This window comes from Eleutherodactylus coqui, chromosome 1, assembly GCF_035609145.1.
Source record: "Eleutherodactylus coqui strain aEleCoq1 chromosome 1, aEleCoq1.hap1, whole genome shotgun sequence".
NCBI lineage: Eukaryota > Metazoa > Chordata > Amphibia > Anura > Eleutherodactylidae > Eleutherodactylus > Eleutherodactylus coqui.
This window is the reverse complement of record NC_089837.1, coordinates 54,129,549-54,148,680: the sequence shown is the minus strand read 5'-3', so window position 1 is coordinate 54,148,680 and position 19,132 is coordinate 54,129,549. Positions and strand designations below refer to the sequence as shown.

At 46.8% G+C, this 19,132-nt stretch overlaps 1 protein-coding gene across 1 annotated transcript in view; it reads right to left on the bottom strand.

The window, feature by feature from the left end:
- Positions 1 to 18,923, bottom strand: part of CDC5L (cell division cycle 5 like) — a 29,848-nt gene extending 10,925 nt beyond the window's left edge. Inside the window, exons 1-13 of the mRNA XM_066596218.1 lie at positions 18,764 to 18,923; positions 15,195 to 15,298; positions 14,858 to 15,019; positions 13,034 to 13,161; positions 12,839 to 12,938; positions 9,969 to 10,187; positions 8,822 to 8,969; positions 7,195 to 7,383; positions 6,633 to 6,781; positions 4,048 to 4,210; positions 2,958 to 3,122; positions 1,617 to 1,697; positions 231 to 476 (exon numbers count right to left, since the gene is read on the bottom strand). Coding sequence (XP_066452315.1) covers positions 231 to 476; positions 1,617 to 1,697; positions 2,958 to 3,122; positions 4,048 to 4,210; positions 6,633 to 6,781; positions 7,195 to 7,383; positions 8,822 to 8,969; positions 9,969 to 10,187; positions 12,839 to 12,938; positions 13,034 to 13,161; positions 14,858 to 15,019; positions 15,195 to 15,298; positions 18,764 to 18,808 — 1,899 coding nt within the window. The 5' untranslated portion in view covers positions 18,809 to 18,923. The remainder of the gene's footprint in view (positions 1 to 230; positions 477 to 1,616; positions 1,698 to 2,957; positions 3,123 to 4,047; positions 4,211 to 6,632; positions 6,782 to 7,194; positions 7,384 to 8,821; positions 8,970 to 9,968; positions 10,188 to 12,838; positions 12,939 to 13,033; positions 13,162 to 14,857; positions 15,020 to 15,194; positions 15,299 to 18,763) is intronic.
- Between the last annotated feature and the right edge of the window lie 209 nt (positions 18,924 to 19,132).

Genomic DNA, 19,132 nt, shown 5'->3' with positions numbered 1-19,132 from the left:
TGTCATGTCTTGAGAAACAAAGTGACAAAACCCGTCACTCATCCTGAAGGACACAACATGACGATGCGCTACACAGACCGCTAGCTGAATGCAATGAGAACTGTGTAATACCTAACTTCGCCTGTGTTGGCGCTGCAGGAAAAATGAACACTTGTTACCAACTTCCCTGACAGACTCCAGCAGGCTTTGGGGAGCAGCTCACCCCCAGCCCCTATTACATAGCTACTCACATGCCTCAGTTCATCTTCCGTGAACTTATCGTATGGATTGTGCTCCAGATACGCCACGTGTTCTGCGCTGGTGGTTACAGAGCTGGGAAGTTTCGCTTTCTTACTCCCTAAATAATCTCCGCATGGATGATGCATGGAGTCGAAGTGCAGCATCGTGATCATTTCCTTCTTGATGATTTCTTCGCTTTTTTGCAAGTCTGTAAGAGGCGGCTCTACGTTCACAGGCCTCAGGATTGTCTCGTTGACCTGCAAACCGACAGATAAGTCAGTAACATCTATACACACAATGAAATCCTGACCCAGTATTACAGGCAGCGTCCTGCCCCGCTACATTAAAGGGGTTAGCCATAGAGGAGAAATACTAATCAGATCCAGCGCCGGTCACACGGTATCGGCACTGAGTCTCAAAGTACAGAGCTCCTTCCAAGTTCCCGATGCTGCATCGCAGGGAGCTGGCTGTTTAGCCCACTTTAATAACCAAGTCTGCCCCCTTCTTTGTCACGGCCGATGCGACACAAAGGGTATTGGCATAGTTATTGCCTCCTGTGATGTAAGAAACAACAAAACGGCTTCCCACTGTTGGAGACAAGCTGGAAGTGCGGGTGCGGCACCGCTGAACTAAACTGATCAGGCATTTCCCAAATAACCCCTTAGACATGAAGCCTACAGGTAAATTTACATAAATGGCTAATTTAGGGAAATGTTGGTACAAAACTAGAAGATCTCCAGGACTTTATTATTGATGTTTTATGCTTAACACAAAACTGATCAGCAAGCGTGCACTGCTTGGGATCCCTATCAGCTGTTTGCTGAGCCTGCTGTCATTACGGCCACAACTGGAGGCAGACAGCTATATCTGTAGTCCAGTAGCCGAATTCAATGGGAGTGGTGCATGCAGTACCAAACCGCACTAAGGGCAGAGCTGTCTGCTTCCAGCTCTGTTCACAATGACAGCCAGCTGATAGATGGGGCTCCCAACCATCAACTATCAATGACCTATCCTGAGGGTAGCAAAGTCCTAGACTACTCCTTTAAGGAATTTATCAAATTATTGAGTACTATCCTACAGCAGTTGTGTTGTTTGCACAACAGAAGAAGCCTAAAAGGTGCGTTTAAATGGAACAATTATCATTCAAATGAGCGAAAGTTAACAATAATCGTCCGATCTAAATGCGAGCCAACGACTGACCGATGAACGTAAATCGTTCATTTACACATGCAGATAATCCGTCCGTAACAACGTTTGTTAAACTACAATGTAAATGGATGATCACTGGCCCATTTAACGGGCCTCAAAAAGTACAATTTTGATTGTGCAAAATGATAACCAACAATTGTCCAAAAATATAAATCAGTCACGTTGGATTTTTTATAACACACACTTACTTCAGTGGGTCTCGGTAAATCTCTTTGCACAGCTTTATGTCTTTGCTTCAGTTCCTTCGCCCGTTGTGCGTCTCTAGCTGTCTGAAATACAAAGAATTCAGTAGTAGAATCATGTGTAACGAGGAGAAAAAAAAAGAAAGTTTACTTAACACTGAAAGGAATCGCTTCAGACAGTGGAGCAGTAAATTAAAATGAAAAAAAAAAAAAAAAAGCAGATAAGAGCGGGAGATCTGCTTCCTACAGACACTAAGCTAAAAACAGATTTAGCTCAGTGCCTGCAGTATAGCTGGTGGGAAAAGACACCACTTCTCTTGCTTAGTGCCCGCCTCCTAGTGGCAGTAGGTATACCCAAAATTTTCTATTACCCAATGACAGACAAGAGAACAAATTTATGTAGTTTAACGTTAAACTATTGACAAATGGGAAAAAAAAAAAAAAAAAAAAAAACACGCGCACAACACTCCTTACTTTACAAAGAAAAAAAAATTGCTTTCCGTCAGCATTTTTTGATCCACATGACTGTATTTTACCATTGATGGAACTACATGAGGGCTTGTTTTTTGGCGTGGCTAGATGTAGTTTCTATTGGTACCATTGTGGGGTACATAGGACTTTTTTTTATAGCTTTTTATTCAGTATTTCTTAGAGATGGGGGGGGGGGTGCCAAAAAAAAACCCAAACTATTCTAGCATTGCATATTTTTTTCTGATGGCATTCAATGTGCGGGATAAATAATGTTATATATTAATAAAATTGGACTGTAATATAATATAGCCAGGGCTTAATAGGAAGCCATCTATGGAAGGCCTATGGGCCTGGGACATTGGCTGCAAGGGAACGGCACCCTGTAATCTTGTCACGGTGGGCTGTTCAGGTGACACAGGGATACCCCCCTCCTTCTGTCGAGCCATTTAAAATGTTGCTGTCAGGACAGACAGTGACATTCAAAAAGGGTCCTTTCACACAGGAGTGAGGATCGCTCAGTGAATGTAGGGTCAGAAATATTTATGACCACTCACAGCCTGATCATCGTTTGATTTTCATGCCTGCAGAAAATGAAAGACGAACAAATTATTGTCCGTCGTTCAGTCGCTGCCGGCAATGAATGATTATCGCTCAGATTTCCGCAATCCAGTGAGAATCTGAAAGATGATCAGCCCGTGTAACAATGCCCTTAGCCATCACAGACACCTAGGTGTATGCAGCAGTCTGGGCTCCTGAGCCCTCTGTGTACAATGACAGCCGACATCTGCCGTACATGTACAGAGGAGGTCGGGAAAGGGTCAAAAAAGAGTGTCGATATATAGTCGAGGCATTGGTGACACACATATGGATAAATACCTGTTTGCGCGTCTCCACATCTGCTGCATCCTCTATGAAGGAGTCTTCTTGGTCTCGTTCCTCAAGTTCTCGCTCAGCATTTTCAGGTAAGACGATCTCAAAGTCGTTTTTTGGAGTTGGCAGAGACATTAGTCCAAGACGTAGCTGTTCCCGAGACTCCCTATCCTGTGTGTAACAGAGATGAAGAGTTATATTTATGTGGCCTTGTACCCTGTCCTTAGTCAGCTGGTCTTTACATTTATTAGGTCCCTTCCTGAAACCTTAGTGAGCCCAGACCCGATATAGGAAAGGTGAAGGAATCAAACTCCAATTTTGATTCACCTCTTAGGATTCCTCACCCAAATACTAAAATCCAGACTTTATTCCAGTATTCAAACCAAAGGGATTCTGTCACTAGGTTCCTGAAGTCGGACTTAGAACTGAGTTCCAAGTCCCGAAAGCAGGCTGGGCCAACCTCTCCCACCCCACCATCATGCAGACTGACAGCACTCTCCTCTTGTGTATATAGGGAGACAGCCATCACTCTGCATGCTGCGGAGGAAGTGGGGGGTGAATCCAACGCAGCTCAGCTCTGAGTCAAACTTCATGAACCTGGTGACAGAATCCCTTTAACCCCTTTCCACAAGTGGTTGTACCATTAACATCCTAATTGACGTGATCTAACGGCAACAGGGCATAATGGTACGCCCACTGGATGGCGCAGGAGTTGTGACCGTGACATCAACTGCCGGCTCTAACATACAGCCAACACTCCGCTACATCCAGACCAGCGGTCCCTCCATTTATAGCAACTTAACGTGATCTAAAGAGCGCGACAGAAGCAGGCAGCTCCCTCTGCCGGCCTATCTGCATCACCCTAGAGACATGGTCAAATAGACCCAATGGAGACAATGTGTTGGTATATCAGGTATTGCATTATGTAAGCACCTAAGATATGAGATACCAATGCAATATAACCGACAGACTAACGGTATGATTTAAACCATGTTGTGCACGGCCTAAAGGGGGGGGGGAGAAATGAAGTATCTGATCACAAGGAAATGTGTCCAACCCGAAAGTCCCTTAAGTATTTACCTTCTATGTTACTTACCAGATGCTTCATATACGCAGGGTCGTTGTAATCCACCGATCCATCTTCTGGATTGATGTTGAGCTTGTCACGCAGCGGAGTCCTCCCTGGTGTGGCTCCAATAACTGGCTTTGGGGTCATGCCACCTCGCGGGGTCAGGCCTTCTGAACTTTGGGATGGTGTTCTAAAGCGTCAAAGGGTAAAATGGTCAATAGGAATGCCAACACCTTTCAGTTCCTTAACTCACTGTCAACTAAAGTCCCCTGCAACTGGACAAGTGTGGCTGACGGTAGCGACTAGAGATGAGCGAACGTACTCGTAATGAGTACTTACGCACCCGAGTACCGCCATTTTCGAGTACTTCAGTACTCGCGCGTAAAGATTCGGGGGGCGGGGAGAGGCGCGGCGGTGCGGGGGTAGCAGCGGGGAACAGGGGGGGGAGCCCTCTCTCTCTCCCTCTCCCCCCCCACTCCCTGCTGCAACCCCCCGCGCCGCCACGGCGCCCCCCGAATTTTTTCGCCCGAGTACGGAAGTACTCGAAAATCGCGGTATTCGGGCAAAAAAGGGGCGGGGCCGAGCACGTTCGCTCATCTCTAGTAGCGACCCCTCCAGACTAGAATGGCTCATCACACAGGAACCTCTGAAACAGAATTGGCAGTGAACACCGGACTACATTTCCGGGCTTTAAGAGAACCGGTCGCCTCTCCTAACAAGTGTATTTTAATAGAAACCTCTGTTATAACAATTCTGCAGCATCTATTCTTATAGCGCTGCGGTGCCAGTCCTTTGTTATTCCTCCTGGAAATGAATGAGTAAATTGACAACGTGTTACCACTCGGAGGGCAAGAGTCCTGGCGCACCCTCACATTGTCTCACACTGGACTATAGAATCACACCCCTTTGTCAAGGGAAATTATAACACCCAGTTGACAATTTGTTCATTAAAGGGGTTTTTGGATCTCTAAGTATTGATGCAGTGGGGGGGAGGGGGTGGGTTGGGGGAGAACTACACAAGTAAAATAACTTAGAAAATTTATTTAATGTCTAGGAATAACAGAGGAAAGGCACAGCGCAGAATTATAAGAAAATATGCTCAAGAAACCTTACATCACAGAGAATGCCAGTATTTACCTAAACAGACGCGTTTGGGTGGGCAATCAGTCCTCTAAAATTACCAGACACATTTTTCCTCTGGTATGCCAGATAAGTAAAACTTTATTTTTGCATCAACTTGAGTGAATGAGGCCTTTTTTGTAGTAAAATATTTGCCTATTTTTTAAACTTTTTTTTTTTTTTTGTCCCACAAAAGGGACTTTAACGTTTAATTTATTTTTTACTATGTACTGACATACTTCTGCAGGCCAACTAATCGTGACTATACATAAAGTGTGATAGAATTTGGGAGTATAAATTGACGGCCATGTTTGACACCTTTAAGAATGGAATGAACCTCAGCCCGGGATTCCTGCATAAGTGGGAAATATGAAAAGTCTGAAGGAGGTCAAGACGGGTGTCCTCTTCCCAATCATTTTTTGTTTTTCTCATAAAAATTCAGAAATTGATTGTAAGAATGTTTCCATCCAACAGGTGGTGCTACTGAGGTAGTATTTCCATCTTCTTTAGGGATGAGCGAGTATACTCGCTAAAGCACTACTCGCTCGAGTAATGTGCTTTAGCCAAGTATCTCCCTGCTCATCCCTGAAGATTCGGGAGCCGCAGCAGCTGACAGGTGAGTTGCGGCGGGGAGCAGGGGAGAGCGGGCGGGAAAGAGAGATCCCCCCGCTCTCCCCCGAATATTCAGGGACGAGCAGGGAGATACTCGCCTAAAGCACATTATTCGAGCGAGTAGTGCTTTAGAGAGTATACTCGCTCATCCCTAATCTTCTTCTATCTTCTTATGTGAGCATTAGAGATAAGAGACATCATAGAACTGTTGCATTCCTCAGCTCAGTGGACTGATTTAGTGTTTATCTCTCAGACTGTCTTGTGTTTTTTTTAAATCTCAAATTTCTGTGTGTGAACATTTATTTAGATCAAGAGGGGTGTCCCCCTTCCCTCTGCATCTGTATATATGTGAGAACAATCACACTTTACTGGCTAACACGGTACAAAACCTTTTTTTCATATATATAGATACACATAGGCATTAGAGATGAGCGAGTATACTCGCTAAGGCTAACTACTCGAGCGAGTAGTGCCATAGCCGAGTATCCTCCCGCTCGTCTCTAAAGATTCGGGGGCCGGCGGGGTAGAGCGGGGAGGAACGGAGGGGAGATCTCTCTCTCCCTCTCTCCTCTCTCCCCCCGCTCCCCGCCGCAACTCACCTGTCACCCGCGTCGGCAGCTGAATCTTTACAGACGAGCGGGAGGATACTCGGCTAATGCACTACTCGCTCGAGTAGTTAGCCTTAGCGAGTATACTCGCTCATCTCTAATAGGCATCTATCGGGGCATGCTTAGTGCAGGCCTGATCCCTCCACGGATCTCACAGGTACATGCGTCATCTGTTCCTACTATACAGAAAAGCATGCCTCAGCCGTGTCCCTCCGGGGAGTCCAGCCACACCCCACTTTACTGCATGCAGGTAATGGTGATAATCTGCTTTACCTGAAAGGTGTGGACAGCACAGTATTAGGAGTCTGAACCACTTGTCTCTGTGGTGTAACACCAGAGAAGTCACTCTCGTGCAGAGGGGTGTTGAGCCCACCCTTCAAAGGGGTATCCACATTTGTAAGTGCCATCAGATTCTGCGCTTCCTGAAAATACACAAAACATTAAGTTAAAAAAAAGAATTTCATGCCTATCTACATCAGTGGTCTCCAACCTGAAGCCCCCTAGCAGTTGTCCAACTACAAATACCAAGCCAGTACGCAGGACCTTGCAATGTACAACCTTGTCGTCCCAAGACGTTAGCAGCTCCTAGTGGTGGTGGCATGCATAGAGCAATTAGCATTCATTATATAATCTAATGCTGTTTCCACTTTACTGTACCCGGTCTGATTTCTGTGTATTATAGATATATCTGTATACAGCAATAGAGCATCTGAATGTAGAAAGGCTATAGTCACAATTTTAACACATCCCTGTGATGCAGCATACTGCAAGGAGATGTATTATTGGAGTTCTTATTACTATCTAACATACAGCAATATGACTGAAACTTCCGTACCTGCAGAATGCGGTCCTGGGCCGCCGGTGTTTTTGGCGTTCGAAGGGCGATGCTGTTATTAGCAACATTATATTCAGATAATAAGGTGCTGGATGCAGAATTTGTGATTCCAGATTCCTCAGCCGTCTGCCGGGCAATCTCACTGGCTTGTCCGATCTTTACCACTTCTTCTAACTCTGCATCAGAAATCTAAATGGAAAAACGGCAGATTAATAAAAGTGGGCTTTAATGGATTTATCACATCAAGGAAATGTCCATATACCAAATCACACCTCCATTAAAGAGGTTTTCAAGAACCAAGATGGTGATAAGATCCTCAGGAAAGGTAATCAATATCAGATTGGTGAGGGTTTACAACTCGGGATCCTGCCAATCAGTTATCTAAAGTGGCCGTGGCGCCCAGGTGAGCAACGCTGCCACTCAGTGCAAACCAGGCAGAGCGCCACACATTTCAGTGGTTGTACCTGGTATAGCAGCTCAATCCCATTCACTTGAATGGGACTGTGTTGCTCTTAAGATGTGTGATGAATGAGCGCGATATCACAGGCCTGAGATGAGATCACAGTGCTTACTTAAGTGTTATGGCTTCTAAAAAGCAGCTAATCGGCAGGGCTCCTGGGCAATGGACTCCATTAATCTAATATTGATTATCCTTACCTGAGGATAATCAGTCATCAAGATCTTAAGGCCCATTTTGACAACGATTATTGCTCAAAAACCATCTTTTGAGTGATAATTGTTGCGTCTAAACGCCCTGCCATTGTGCACTATTCGTTCATCGCTCATTTCTAGCAAGCTAAAAATCAGTGATGACTTATCAGTGCTGCACGATGATTTTCTCAGCGGGCGGCGCTGATAGCATACCTCCAGCTGGTATCTTGCTGGGACTTCTCAGCAGGATACTAGCTGACAGCTCCGAGAACAAAGGAGCTGTCATTGCTCTGGCTGTTTGTCAGAGCCATCAGCTCAGCGGGACACCGCAAAAACAAAGCAGCTGTTTGCATATACAAAACAGCTGCTCTTCTCTGAGTTATCAGCGGTGACCCACTCCGCCTGCATAACTCTTTAATAGCTAATTAGCTACTTAAGAATTATGCAGAGACGATCGCTCAAGACAGTCACTCAAACTGTAGTTTGAACGATCATCTTTCAGTCTAAATGCACTTTTAGTGCTAAAAAAGCCCTTTAAAAGGAGTTTCTTTGAGTTCCAATGCAGATGTCCTGAGCGTACACTGCCCTCTTATGGAGAAACCCTGTATAAGGAAAATGTAATCACATTGCGATGTATTTCTCCCGCGTTTTAAGCACAGGTGTGGAAAAATTGCCTTCATTCACCGCGTGTTAAGCATGGGAAATAAGGGTGCATAATACGTGGTGACAATACGCCGTGTGGATAAGCCCTATGTCATACACAGCAGATCGATGCAAAGATTTGCAAGAATGACCTTTTTATGCACAGACTTCACAGAAATCCATGTGTTTGTCACCAAATCCACTCCATTCAAATGAACAGATTTTCAGAAGTTTCAGCAAATAGTCTGCCCCAAGAGTATACACCCTTATATACTGCAAACCCCTGCAGACTGAACAGGTATGGGGGTCATTACATCTTTAGTGAACTACACACCTGGGGTGAAGGCAGAACTAACTTGCTTCTCTTCTTGGTCAGCTCGGACACCCCGCCGGTTGTCTGGAGGATGGCTGCCGGGAGGTCCGACTCCTTTTTCCTCTTTATATTCTGCTTGTCCTTCTTTCGATCTCGTGCTTCTTTTTCACTAGCAACCAAATAATGAAGTAGAATTATGTTCTCCAGATGCGCGAGCTTCACCCAGTTGTTGCTATTGAGTTGCTCCACGGACCAAGAATATAAGTTGACCTTCTATTTGGCAGGAGAGACAAACTCTGTGCCTCTCCTGCTTTTTTCTTTTGTAAGAGATTACTAGTTAAAAGAGTTTGCACAAAAATTAAAACTCATCACCTATCCTCAGCGGTGAGCCCCCACCGATCCAGAGAACGGGGATCCCATGTCCCCCTCCTCTCATCACTACCCACCCGCAGGGACATCAGACTAAATGGAGCAGCAGTCTCACATGCACGGCACTGTACCATATTCATTTCAAAAGGCCCTGACAAAACATAACAGAGTACAAGTGCCTGGCTATCTCAGGCAGTCCCACTGATAATGAATGGAGTGGCGCCGTGTGTGCGCGACCGCTGCTCTATTTAATCTTGTCTTCACTGTGGGGTAGGGGGGGGGGGGGCAGCGCTGTGGAAAGGAAGGGACACGGGACCCACGTTCTGTAGATCGCTACTGGCGAGACCCCATCCAATCATACTTCTCCCCTATCCTGTAGATAGGTAATAAGAATTAATCTTGGTGCAAATTCTTTGAAGTAGACTTTGAGGGGTCCCATATTACCAGAACGGCCAGGGTTGTCATATAACACTATGTTTATTGCAGTTAGCAGTTCCAAAAGAAGCAGTAATATCGCCAGGACTTCTATTCCCTATAGAACACTCCTTAGATGCTACAAAGGGCACAAAAGAGAAAACAGAAGCAGAATACCCTCTGGCGTCAGTATTAGCGTACATAAAGTCAAGTTGCTACTGCAGCCAACAATTGTCTGCCTTGGGCATGCCTTTGGGGAGGACATATCATCGCTCCAGCGTGCAACCAAAGACAGGGGTAGTAAACGGTCATTGTGGGAGCGGAGAGGGATTTTTACAATCTCCCAATCAGAGGTCTCATATAGCATTGCAGTCCCATAACTTACGATCTGAGCTCCCCGTCCAGGTCCTGCTGTCGCAGTTTCCTGAAGTCGGCATTCAACGCATCATAATTCTCTTCAGAGGTGTCATAAAACCCCGGGGCCGCCTTCTTCTCAAACGGGATCTCAGCATTGTAGTCGACTCCTCGTTTCTTCTTCCTCTTCTTCTGTATCTCAATCCCAGCTGCTCGCAGCTCTCGCCTCTTCTGAAGCGCCGCCAAGCGCCTGAGTAACCAACACAATCATCAGTAGGATCAACCAAGTTGGATCATTTATAGGTGCAACGAGGAGCCCCAAAAAGAAGCACCAGCAAGTCAGGAGGCTGTTACATCTGATTAGATCATGCCAATGTATCAATAGTCTAGTAAGATCCTGATAAACATATCCATCAGGGTTGTTCACAAGATGCAATATTAACCTGTATACAGCGGCAGCTTTCAATCAGTACTTGGATACACTAATACAATGTGTACTTGGCTGCTAATAAAGGGCTCCGAAAAGCACTTCCCTCATTTACTTCTATTGCACAACTTGCCGTCTTTCCAGGCAGGAGCAATTCAAGTAACTGAAGAAAGCAACAGCACCTCCTCTGTAACGGCGCAAGATTTGTTCTTCACGAGACGCATAATTATGAACCCCATTCTTTTGGATGGGGTCATATACATGAACGATTTTTTTCCCACATTGTATCGTGATGAGGGGAAAAAATTGCGGCATGTCCTATCTTTGGGCATTCCCTCGGAACTCATCACCTGCTGTTTTCAGTGGGGCCGGAAAACACATTGCACGGCGTGTGATGCGTTTTACTGTCCCATTGAAAACAATGGGCGATGCGTTTCAAGGAACGCGAAAAGATAAGAGCATGCAGCGATTTTTTTCTGCACTGCGATGTGTATGTATATGACGCCACTCAAATCGTACGCGAGTTTCTCGGACGTATGGAACCGGCGTTATTCACAAAGTGCACGAACCACAAATTGCCTCTGTACTGTGACAGTCAGGACATTAGCCAAGGGGAACGTAACCCTCAGACCGCTGTGTTCAATAATTATTCCAATGGTCCGCTCATTGGATTCACACGTAGCCAATTTGCTGTGGATCTGCACCATTTGGTATAGATTTTGATGCAGATCCACAGATTTCACTCCTATAGCTTGAAGTAGCAAATTCTGCTGCACATCCGCAGCAAATCCACCGCAAATCCACCAGGTGTGAACAAACCCTATAAGTATAAGAGTTGTTGAATGGGATAGTTGTAAAATCTACGCATGTGGATGAGGCGTGCGAGCTTCGTGCACTTGCTGCAGAGGGAAAAACCTGTTCAGATGAACGAAAAACTTCTGCAACAAATCTTCTGTGAGTATATCCAAAAAAGGCCACTTTCATACAAGATTCCGGGCGCATTTCTATGCCTTTTGTACAGAGGAATGTCCTGGCTGTGGGTCTACTGCCTCAGACTCATCAGATCCATGATGTTGCAAGTTCTGTTCAGTAGACCGGCTGTCATGCTGGGACACTAGTCTATAATAGGGGTCATTAAGAACCAGACACTTTTTAGGGATTTTCCCCCTGTGGTGGTTTAACTGCCCTATTTTTTCCCTTCAGCTACCAAAATTATTTTTGCTGTGTTTTTTTCCCCCTGTGATATATAGGGCGATTTTTTAAATATCTTTTTCACTGACTTTTTTCTGTTTTTCAGTTCCAACTTTTATAGTTATTTTTTAATTAGTATATTTACACTAAAATAAAGTATGGGAACGGGTTCCTAATTTTGTTTCAGACATTTTGATATATAATATGCATGGTTTTGGATTACAAGGCGCATACGGCAATGGTTTTGGCTTTGTGTTATCTATTTTATATATATATATATATATATATCACACACACACACACACACACACACACACACACACACACACACACACACATATATATATATATACAGAGACACACACACACACACACATATATATATATATATACACACACACACACACTTTTTTATTTTTCTTTTATTCTATAATCTTGTTTTACTTATTTATGTAATTATTCTTTCCCCATATATGTCCCTCATGACGTTATACACCACATTCACATGTTTTTTCTTTGACACTTTCCCACTGTAGCTGAGGCATCCATTGGAGCAGCATTCATAGGATCCCCAGTTACAGGGGTAAACATCCCCTATAGTGACAATAGTCACTGGCAGAGCTGATCAGGCTCTGCTGGGGCCCTGTAGCTCTGCTGTAGCAGGGAATCCCGGCGGCCACGTGACCGCCGGCTCGCGTAGTGGAAGTTATGCTTCCACTTCTTAGTACATAGCGCTTATTGAGAGCTAGGTACTAGAGAAAGCACAAGTTAAAACCACTCCTGTCTTCTCCTTCGGGTTCTCAGCTGTGACTAACAGCCGACAACCCGTCTTGCTTCTCATTGATTGCAGAAGCAGGGTCTTTAATCCTATGCCGTATTTCTTTACTATTGGCTGGGATTAAAGTCCACGACCAAGCGCCATAAATTTAATGCGCTTCTTCCTTAATGGGTTAATGTATAAAATATGGAAGGATTGCCTTACTAGCCTCTCAAGAGACCCTACATTAATACCATAGTACTGAAATGCTGAAACTGCCACATCAATGGTCTTCAGCTGGAGAAGCAAAACTACTCCTAACATGTCCTGCCAACCGGAGAGCTACATGGAATCCACCACTTTATTGTTAGACTTGGGACATGACAAGATATACGGTAGGGTCAGTCTACGGTCTTGCCGATTTTCATTCAGCTACATAAGGATTGTATCCAGTTCTCACACTGGAGTCTGACCAGCAGCTGCACACAAAGTAGAGGGGTTATACAACCCAAAACCCCCCACCGACCTGGCTTCCTCCAGCTGCTTTTCTCTCGCTTTCCTCTTGGCCTTTTTACCCTGGGTGTTGGCAAGGCGAGCCCGAGCCTCAGACAACATCTCCAGCTCATCTGTAAGGAAGACACATTGCATGCACATAGTAGAGGATAAGAGCCATCAGGCAGAGTACAGCAGACGCCATCCCTGCATTTATAAGATGATGTACCTTCGTCCATATCCACAGGGTCAGGCCTGGCAGGTTTGGTCTCGGGATTTGGGTCAATTTCTCCAGGTTTGAGCTTCCGAGGGTCATCAGCCGCTTCCTCTTCATTGTCCCTCTGAGCTGCTTTATCTCTGGGGGGGGGGGGGGGGGAGAACAATAGCATATTTGGACACAATTCTACTCAAGAATAAAATTATAGCAAAATAATTAGTTAAAAGGGATATTTCCAAAGGGATATGGCCAAACATGGGAGATGGCAATAACCCTCTGTATGCAACAGCCAGAAGTATGGAAACAAACCAGCAGATTATTCTACACCTTTTTCGTAACTCCCATTGGATGAGAATTATGGAAACCGCACGCTCAGTTGTTTTTGTAACTCCTGATCACTGCATACAGCAGGGCCGGGGATGGTCGGGCTCAGTTCTTGAGATAGAGGCGGGTACCACACATAGAACCTGCCTCTATCAAAATTTTACATAGCTTGTTGATATCCCATATGACCCGGTTCACACAGCAGATTTTGCTGCGGATTCCACATCAAGTTTATGTAATTACAGCATCATATTCACTTGAATGGCCCCGTGCGCCATACTGTGTAGGGTGATGAATTTTCTCTATGTGCAGATTTGAAAACAGCATGTGGAAAAAGTGATGTGTCACTTCTTAATGTGGATTCTGCATCGGGTTTTTGATTGGATGAAGCTAAAATCCAAATGGGGATCTGCAGCCGTCAAAATTAAAATCTGCAACAGACATCCACATTTAACGCTCAGATTTCTGCTGCTGTTTTTGACTGAGATTCTCATGATTTTTCACACGAAGATTTCATCACATGTAAATACATAAAAGTCTGAGATGGGAAAACCCCTTGAAGTACAGGAGCAGATCTTGTGCTAGGTGAACACAACCTTAGGTCTATCATCTCAGCTCCCATGATGCATTGTTCCATAGTGAAATCAGCAGAGTCCTTTGTGAATGTAATTTGTTACAATGTATCAGTCTGAAGTCCAGACAAAGAATTTGTATACCCTGGATACAACTGTAGCAGCGGTGAGAAGTAGCAGGTCTGCACAGGTTTCTATCTTGTGGAGGTAAAGGAGTCACCTTCCGATTGAGCTGTACTTCCTCTTTAGGCCTCATGCCCACGGCCGGGTCAGGTTCCAAATGCGAAATATCACAGTGGAATCAGACTCGGCGCCCCCCAGAGACCCAATACTCACCTGTCGGGATCCACTGCGAGCATCTCGGCCAGCGCGCAGTGCAGCGACGCGGATTCTCACGGTACTTCCGCAGTGCTCACTGCAGAAGTATCGCGGGACAGACGGCTTCCATGGACTGCAATGGAAGCCATCCGTGCAATTTTCTGCACAAAATAGAACAAGCTGCAATGCTTCCCCGCGAGCGGAAAATCGCAGTTGGTTTCCGCTCGTGGGCAGGGGAGAATTGTTTTCCCCAGCATGTCTATGGACGGACATTGCTGCGGAATTCGCAGCGGCTGTCTGACAGCGAATTCTGCAGCGATAATCGGCCTTAGAGAGGTTGTCCAAGATTCAGAATTCACTACTGTCAGCACTGCCAACATTGCAGCTGCCCGGGTTGGTAGTAAAGGCTCAGCTCCTATTAAATTTAATGCAGTACCAACCTGGGCTGCAGCAATATGGACAAGGCTACCACTTCCATCGCTGGCCGCACCGACAGTGCCGGGTGATCGACTGATGGGTGTGGATCTTGAGTAGCAGACCCCCACCAAGCAACTACTGATGACTTATCCTGAGGAGAGCTCATCAACAGTAGAAGTCGCAGAGAACCAGCAGCACCACTTACAGCAAGTACTCATAGTGCTCCAGACACTGGGCGGCCGTCCTGCCAATGATGGGGGCGATCGTTCTCCACTGTGTGGGCATCAGCTTGGCCAAGTGCAGCAGCTTCTCCTCCTCCTCACGTGACCATTCTGTCTTCTTAATACTGGGGTCCAGCCATTCATACCTGTTAAGGAATGAGAAAAAATGGCAATTAGGCCGGCAGCATTCTGATGCCCTGTCTGGTTGGATAAGCGGCGCCATATGTGAAGAGAGGAATATTAATTTTCTGCATGACGGCGGCAGATTCTGTAGAAACGATTACAGATTTTACTACGAAGCAATAGAAGGGTTTACGTTACCATCGGGCTTTGCACTGCTTGGCGGACTTCCGATGCAGTAGGGAGGCGATACGAGACCATTGGTTTTTGCCATATTTCATAACAGCCGCCTTGAGGATCTCATCCTATTAAAGAGATAACATCAATCATTATCCAAACTTAAAGGGGCGCAGCTCACCGCAGCCTGGGGGCAGACGTTCTCCCCCGGGAGACCTGCAGCGTCCACCATTCTACGTAAGACAGTGTAATACATAGACAAGCCAGGCCGCCAGAGCGAGAAACACTCAGACTAACGGAAGTCTCATCCGAGGAACGCTACCGTTTGTGACGCCCACACAGAAAGAGGCGTCTTGTTGAGTTCAGCAACTTTGTAAAGTACTTTGTGTTTCAATTCCTCATAATTTTCAAATATGCTTGCTGTCAGTGAATGAGGACAATGCTGCCTAACCGTCCCAATACGGGGCAGGGCTTGTAAGGGCATGTTTACACTGCAGAGTCTGATGCTGATTATTCCATGTGGATCCTGCCAGTACAAACCGCAGCAGAAACGTGCAGCCAAGCCGTGGGCGCTTTGCCAGCACATGCAGACCCGCGGAGTCACACACAGTTAGTGCTTCTCAAGGGCCAACCTGAATGTGGAATCCCAAGAAGTGAAGCCACTGTTCAGCATGCAGATCGGGAATGCAGGTGGTATACAATATAGCGCTAATTCCCACTGACAGTAATGGGTATGGATTGGCCGCAGAATTGGCACAAATGCCACACGGATTCTGCGTCAAAACCTGATGAAAGAGGTTGTCCTGTTACCAAACAGCCCCCATTAGTGGGGCATAACAGGCTACACTCAGGTTACTATGCCCTACTGATTATAGGATCCAGCGCAGCAGCCCCGCTGTGGTCCCAATGATTGTTGTGGTAGCTGCCGTCACAGGTGGTCAGGTGACCGCTGCAGCCAATCAAAGGGTGCAGTGTCACTGCTTGTTCTCCTGGCAGCGGCGCTCACATCCTTAGTGGCATGATGGCAAGAGATCGGTAACGGGATGCTGCAGCCTCTCATTGGCTGTGACATCATCTATCAAAACAGTTACTGGGACTGCAGCGGCCGGCCGAGGAGGGGCAAGTACAGCGGCAGCCCTACATGGGGGTTGTTCAGTAACCCGGCAACTTGCAAACCCCCACTGTGTGAACATCTCCTGGCAGCTGGGTAAGCAGGATTGGTTTCAGTCTCCGAATACTTTCATGCATTGACAGCAAGCAGAGATCTTAGAAATGGTGAGGAATTGAAACAAAATAGTATTAGATAGTTGTAGAACTTTCCCCATATATAGCCTTAACTCTCTGAAGATATGGCTGCTGTGTCTTAGACCCCATTTACACTGACAGATGATCGCTTAAACGACAGTTTGAGTGACAGTTTTGAGCGAACATCTTTGCATAGTCTATAGTAACTACTTAAGAGGCATGCAGGCGGAATGGGACATCGTTGCTATCGCTCGGCGAACAATACAGCTGTTCTGCATAAGCAAACAGCTGCATTGTTCTCCGCGCTTACAGCTCGCGTCCCACTGTGAACTACCAGCGGGACTCAGGCTGAAACAATCTTATCAGCGCTGCCGACTGTGATAACAGCCTGCGCCGCTGATAAAAGTTCATCGCTCAATTCTAGAAAACTAGAATTGAGTGAGGAACGAATCGTACACGAAGGCTGCACGATGTCTGTGCATTGAGTCGGAACGGTTATCACTCAAAAGACGGCTTTGAGCGAATTTTGAGCAATAATCGTTGGGTCTAAATGGGCCTTTAGGGACACCGATCTGACAGGCAGACCAGTGGCGCTCAGTTGTCAGTGTATTATATTTCCAGGAGGAATAACAGAGGAACAACGCAGAGATCCAAGAAAAGCCGCACAATATCTCCTAATGTCGGATTCACACGACCGTATTTGCATACACAACATTTGCGCATGCAGTGAATAGAAGCTACTGATTTCAATCACAGTCGTGTATCTTGCATTCGCAATTCTGTCGTGCAAAAAAATTTAAAAAACTCCCAGCAGGTTTTATTTTCCTTCGCAGGGAGATAGAACATACAGAACTAATTACACTAACTGGCCACTTCATCGGCCGCGGTGGCGTGCTTATTTATCGCATGATAGGCAAATATTCCGGTAAATGATTTTGTGGACGTGAGACATATAAATACCCCCCCCCCCCAAAAAAAAACAAACAAACAAAACAGGTGGACTGCGCATAACAGCGTGTGTGAGATACGTGGTCGCGCACAGTATAATTTTGCCGCCATACGTGGCAGTCCGCCGGCTCACGGGCTACAGACAGTACGTCACCCCCGCTTACGCTTAGAGCCGTGCGCCGCCTGCAGGTCTGCTCCTTCGTGGCTGATTTGCTGCACAATTTTCACAGTGGAAGTATTGATACATTGGCGCGGATCTGCAGCGGGTTTCACCCCCAAAACTCAATTGAAAGGGTGAAATCTGCTGCGGATCCGCGCCAATCAGTTAGGATGCGGCACGGACAGCGATGCAGATTTTTCCATAGTGGATCATCTGTGTAGATATGCCTGTTGGGACCCTAACGCTGGGTTCACACGGGGCTGATTCCGGGCGGAAATCTCGCGGTTTGGCTACAGCGAAATACCACGAGATTTCCGCCGGGAGTCCGCTGCTTCAAAACCCGCAGCACTTAGCCGTGGGTTTTGAAGCGGCCTGCCGCTCGCTCGCTCTTCCGCTGCGGCCGGCGCTCCTATGGGAGAGAACGGCCACAGCGGAAGAAGGAAAAAATGGACATGCTGCAGCCGGCGAAGCCGCGCCGCCTTTGCCGCGGCGGATTCGCTGCCCCGTGTGGACGACATTTCTGAGAAATCTCGTCCACATGGCTGGCCAATTCTGGGATTAGCAGATTTGCCGCGGCGAAATTTCAAACGGAATTTCCACGGCAAATCCGCCCAGTGTGAACCCAGCCCAAGTCTACAGCCCGGTTAGCCGGAGCGGAGGGCGCGGTCGCAGTACTGTCCTCCAACACCAGGCGATTCTCATCTAAAGGAGCGAATGGCGTCCCGCGAACTAGTTTGCAGCGGTTCGCACTCATTCTACGTAAACGCTAAGCGGGGCGCGTTTAGACATAAACAAGCGAACGGTGGTGATTTTTATGCCATCGGAATTTCAGCGACGAACGAGAAGTGCGCGATGGTCCACGGTTACCGTGACGATTATCACGCACTGTCGTCCATTCGAGGGAATTTAAAGCAACAAGCGTTCCGTGTAAACGGCGCTGACGCTATAATGGCGGACCCCGGTGATCGCAGTCCCCTCGTGTCGTTAGGTAGGTGCACCGAGACATTGGCTGGATGTGGACCACTCCATACGTCGCACGGCCGCCGAGAACTACAAGTCCCAGCAGGCTAGTCCAGGTAAACTCTGCAAGTCACCCTCTGTAGAACCATAAGTCCCAGCATGACCACCCATGATCTGCTGCAGAGGTACAAGTCCCAGCATGCCACCATCACATGCTGTGCTACAGCGGTAGAACTACAAGTCCCCGCAGGCCGCAGCATGGAGGCCTCCCCCCACTCACCTCCGTGTTCCTCCACACCCCGCCCTTTATCATTATACGCGGCATGTCTGCGGTCTGTGGCCTCCGTCACTGGGGGGAACGGCCGGTGCTGTCCGGGAACTCGGCGACTCCGCGGCCGCTAGTGGAGAGACGAGCTGAGAGCAGCGGTGAGCGGAGCGTCTAACGGTCGGACAGAGATCCGCACAGCGGCCTCTGCTGGCCGGAGGCCGGAACTGCAAGCTCCGTTATCACCGCCCTGTGTTCTCACTCCTGCGTTAGTTCAGGGTTTCCGTCATAAAGGCTGCTTCAATAAACTGCAATAAAGGCTGCTTCACATCAGATCAGAAAGAACGAAATGGAAGCAAAATGTAGCCTTTCCGTTTGCTTTCA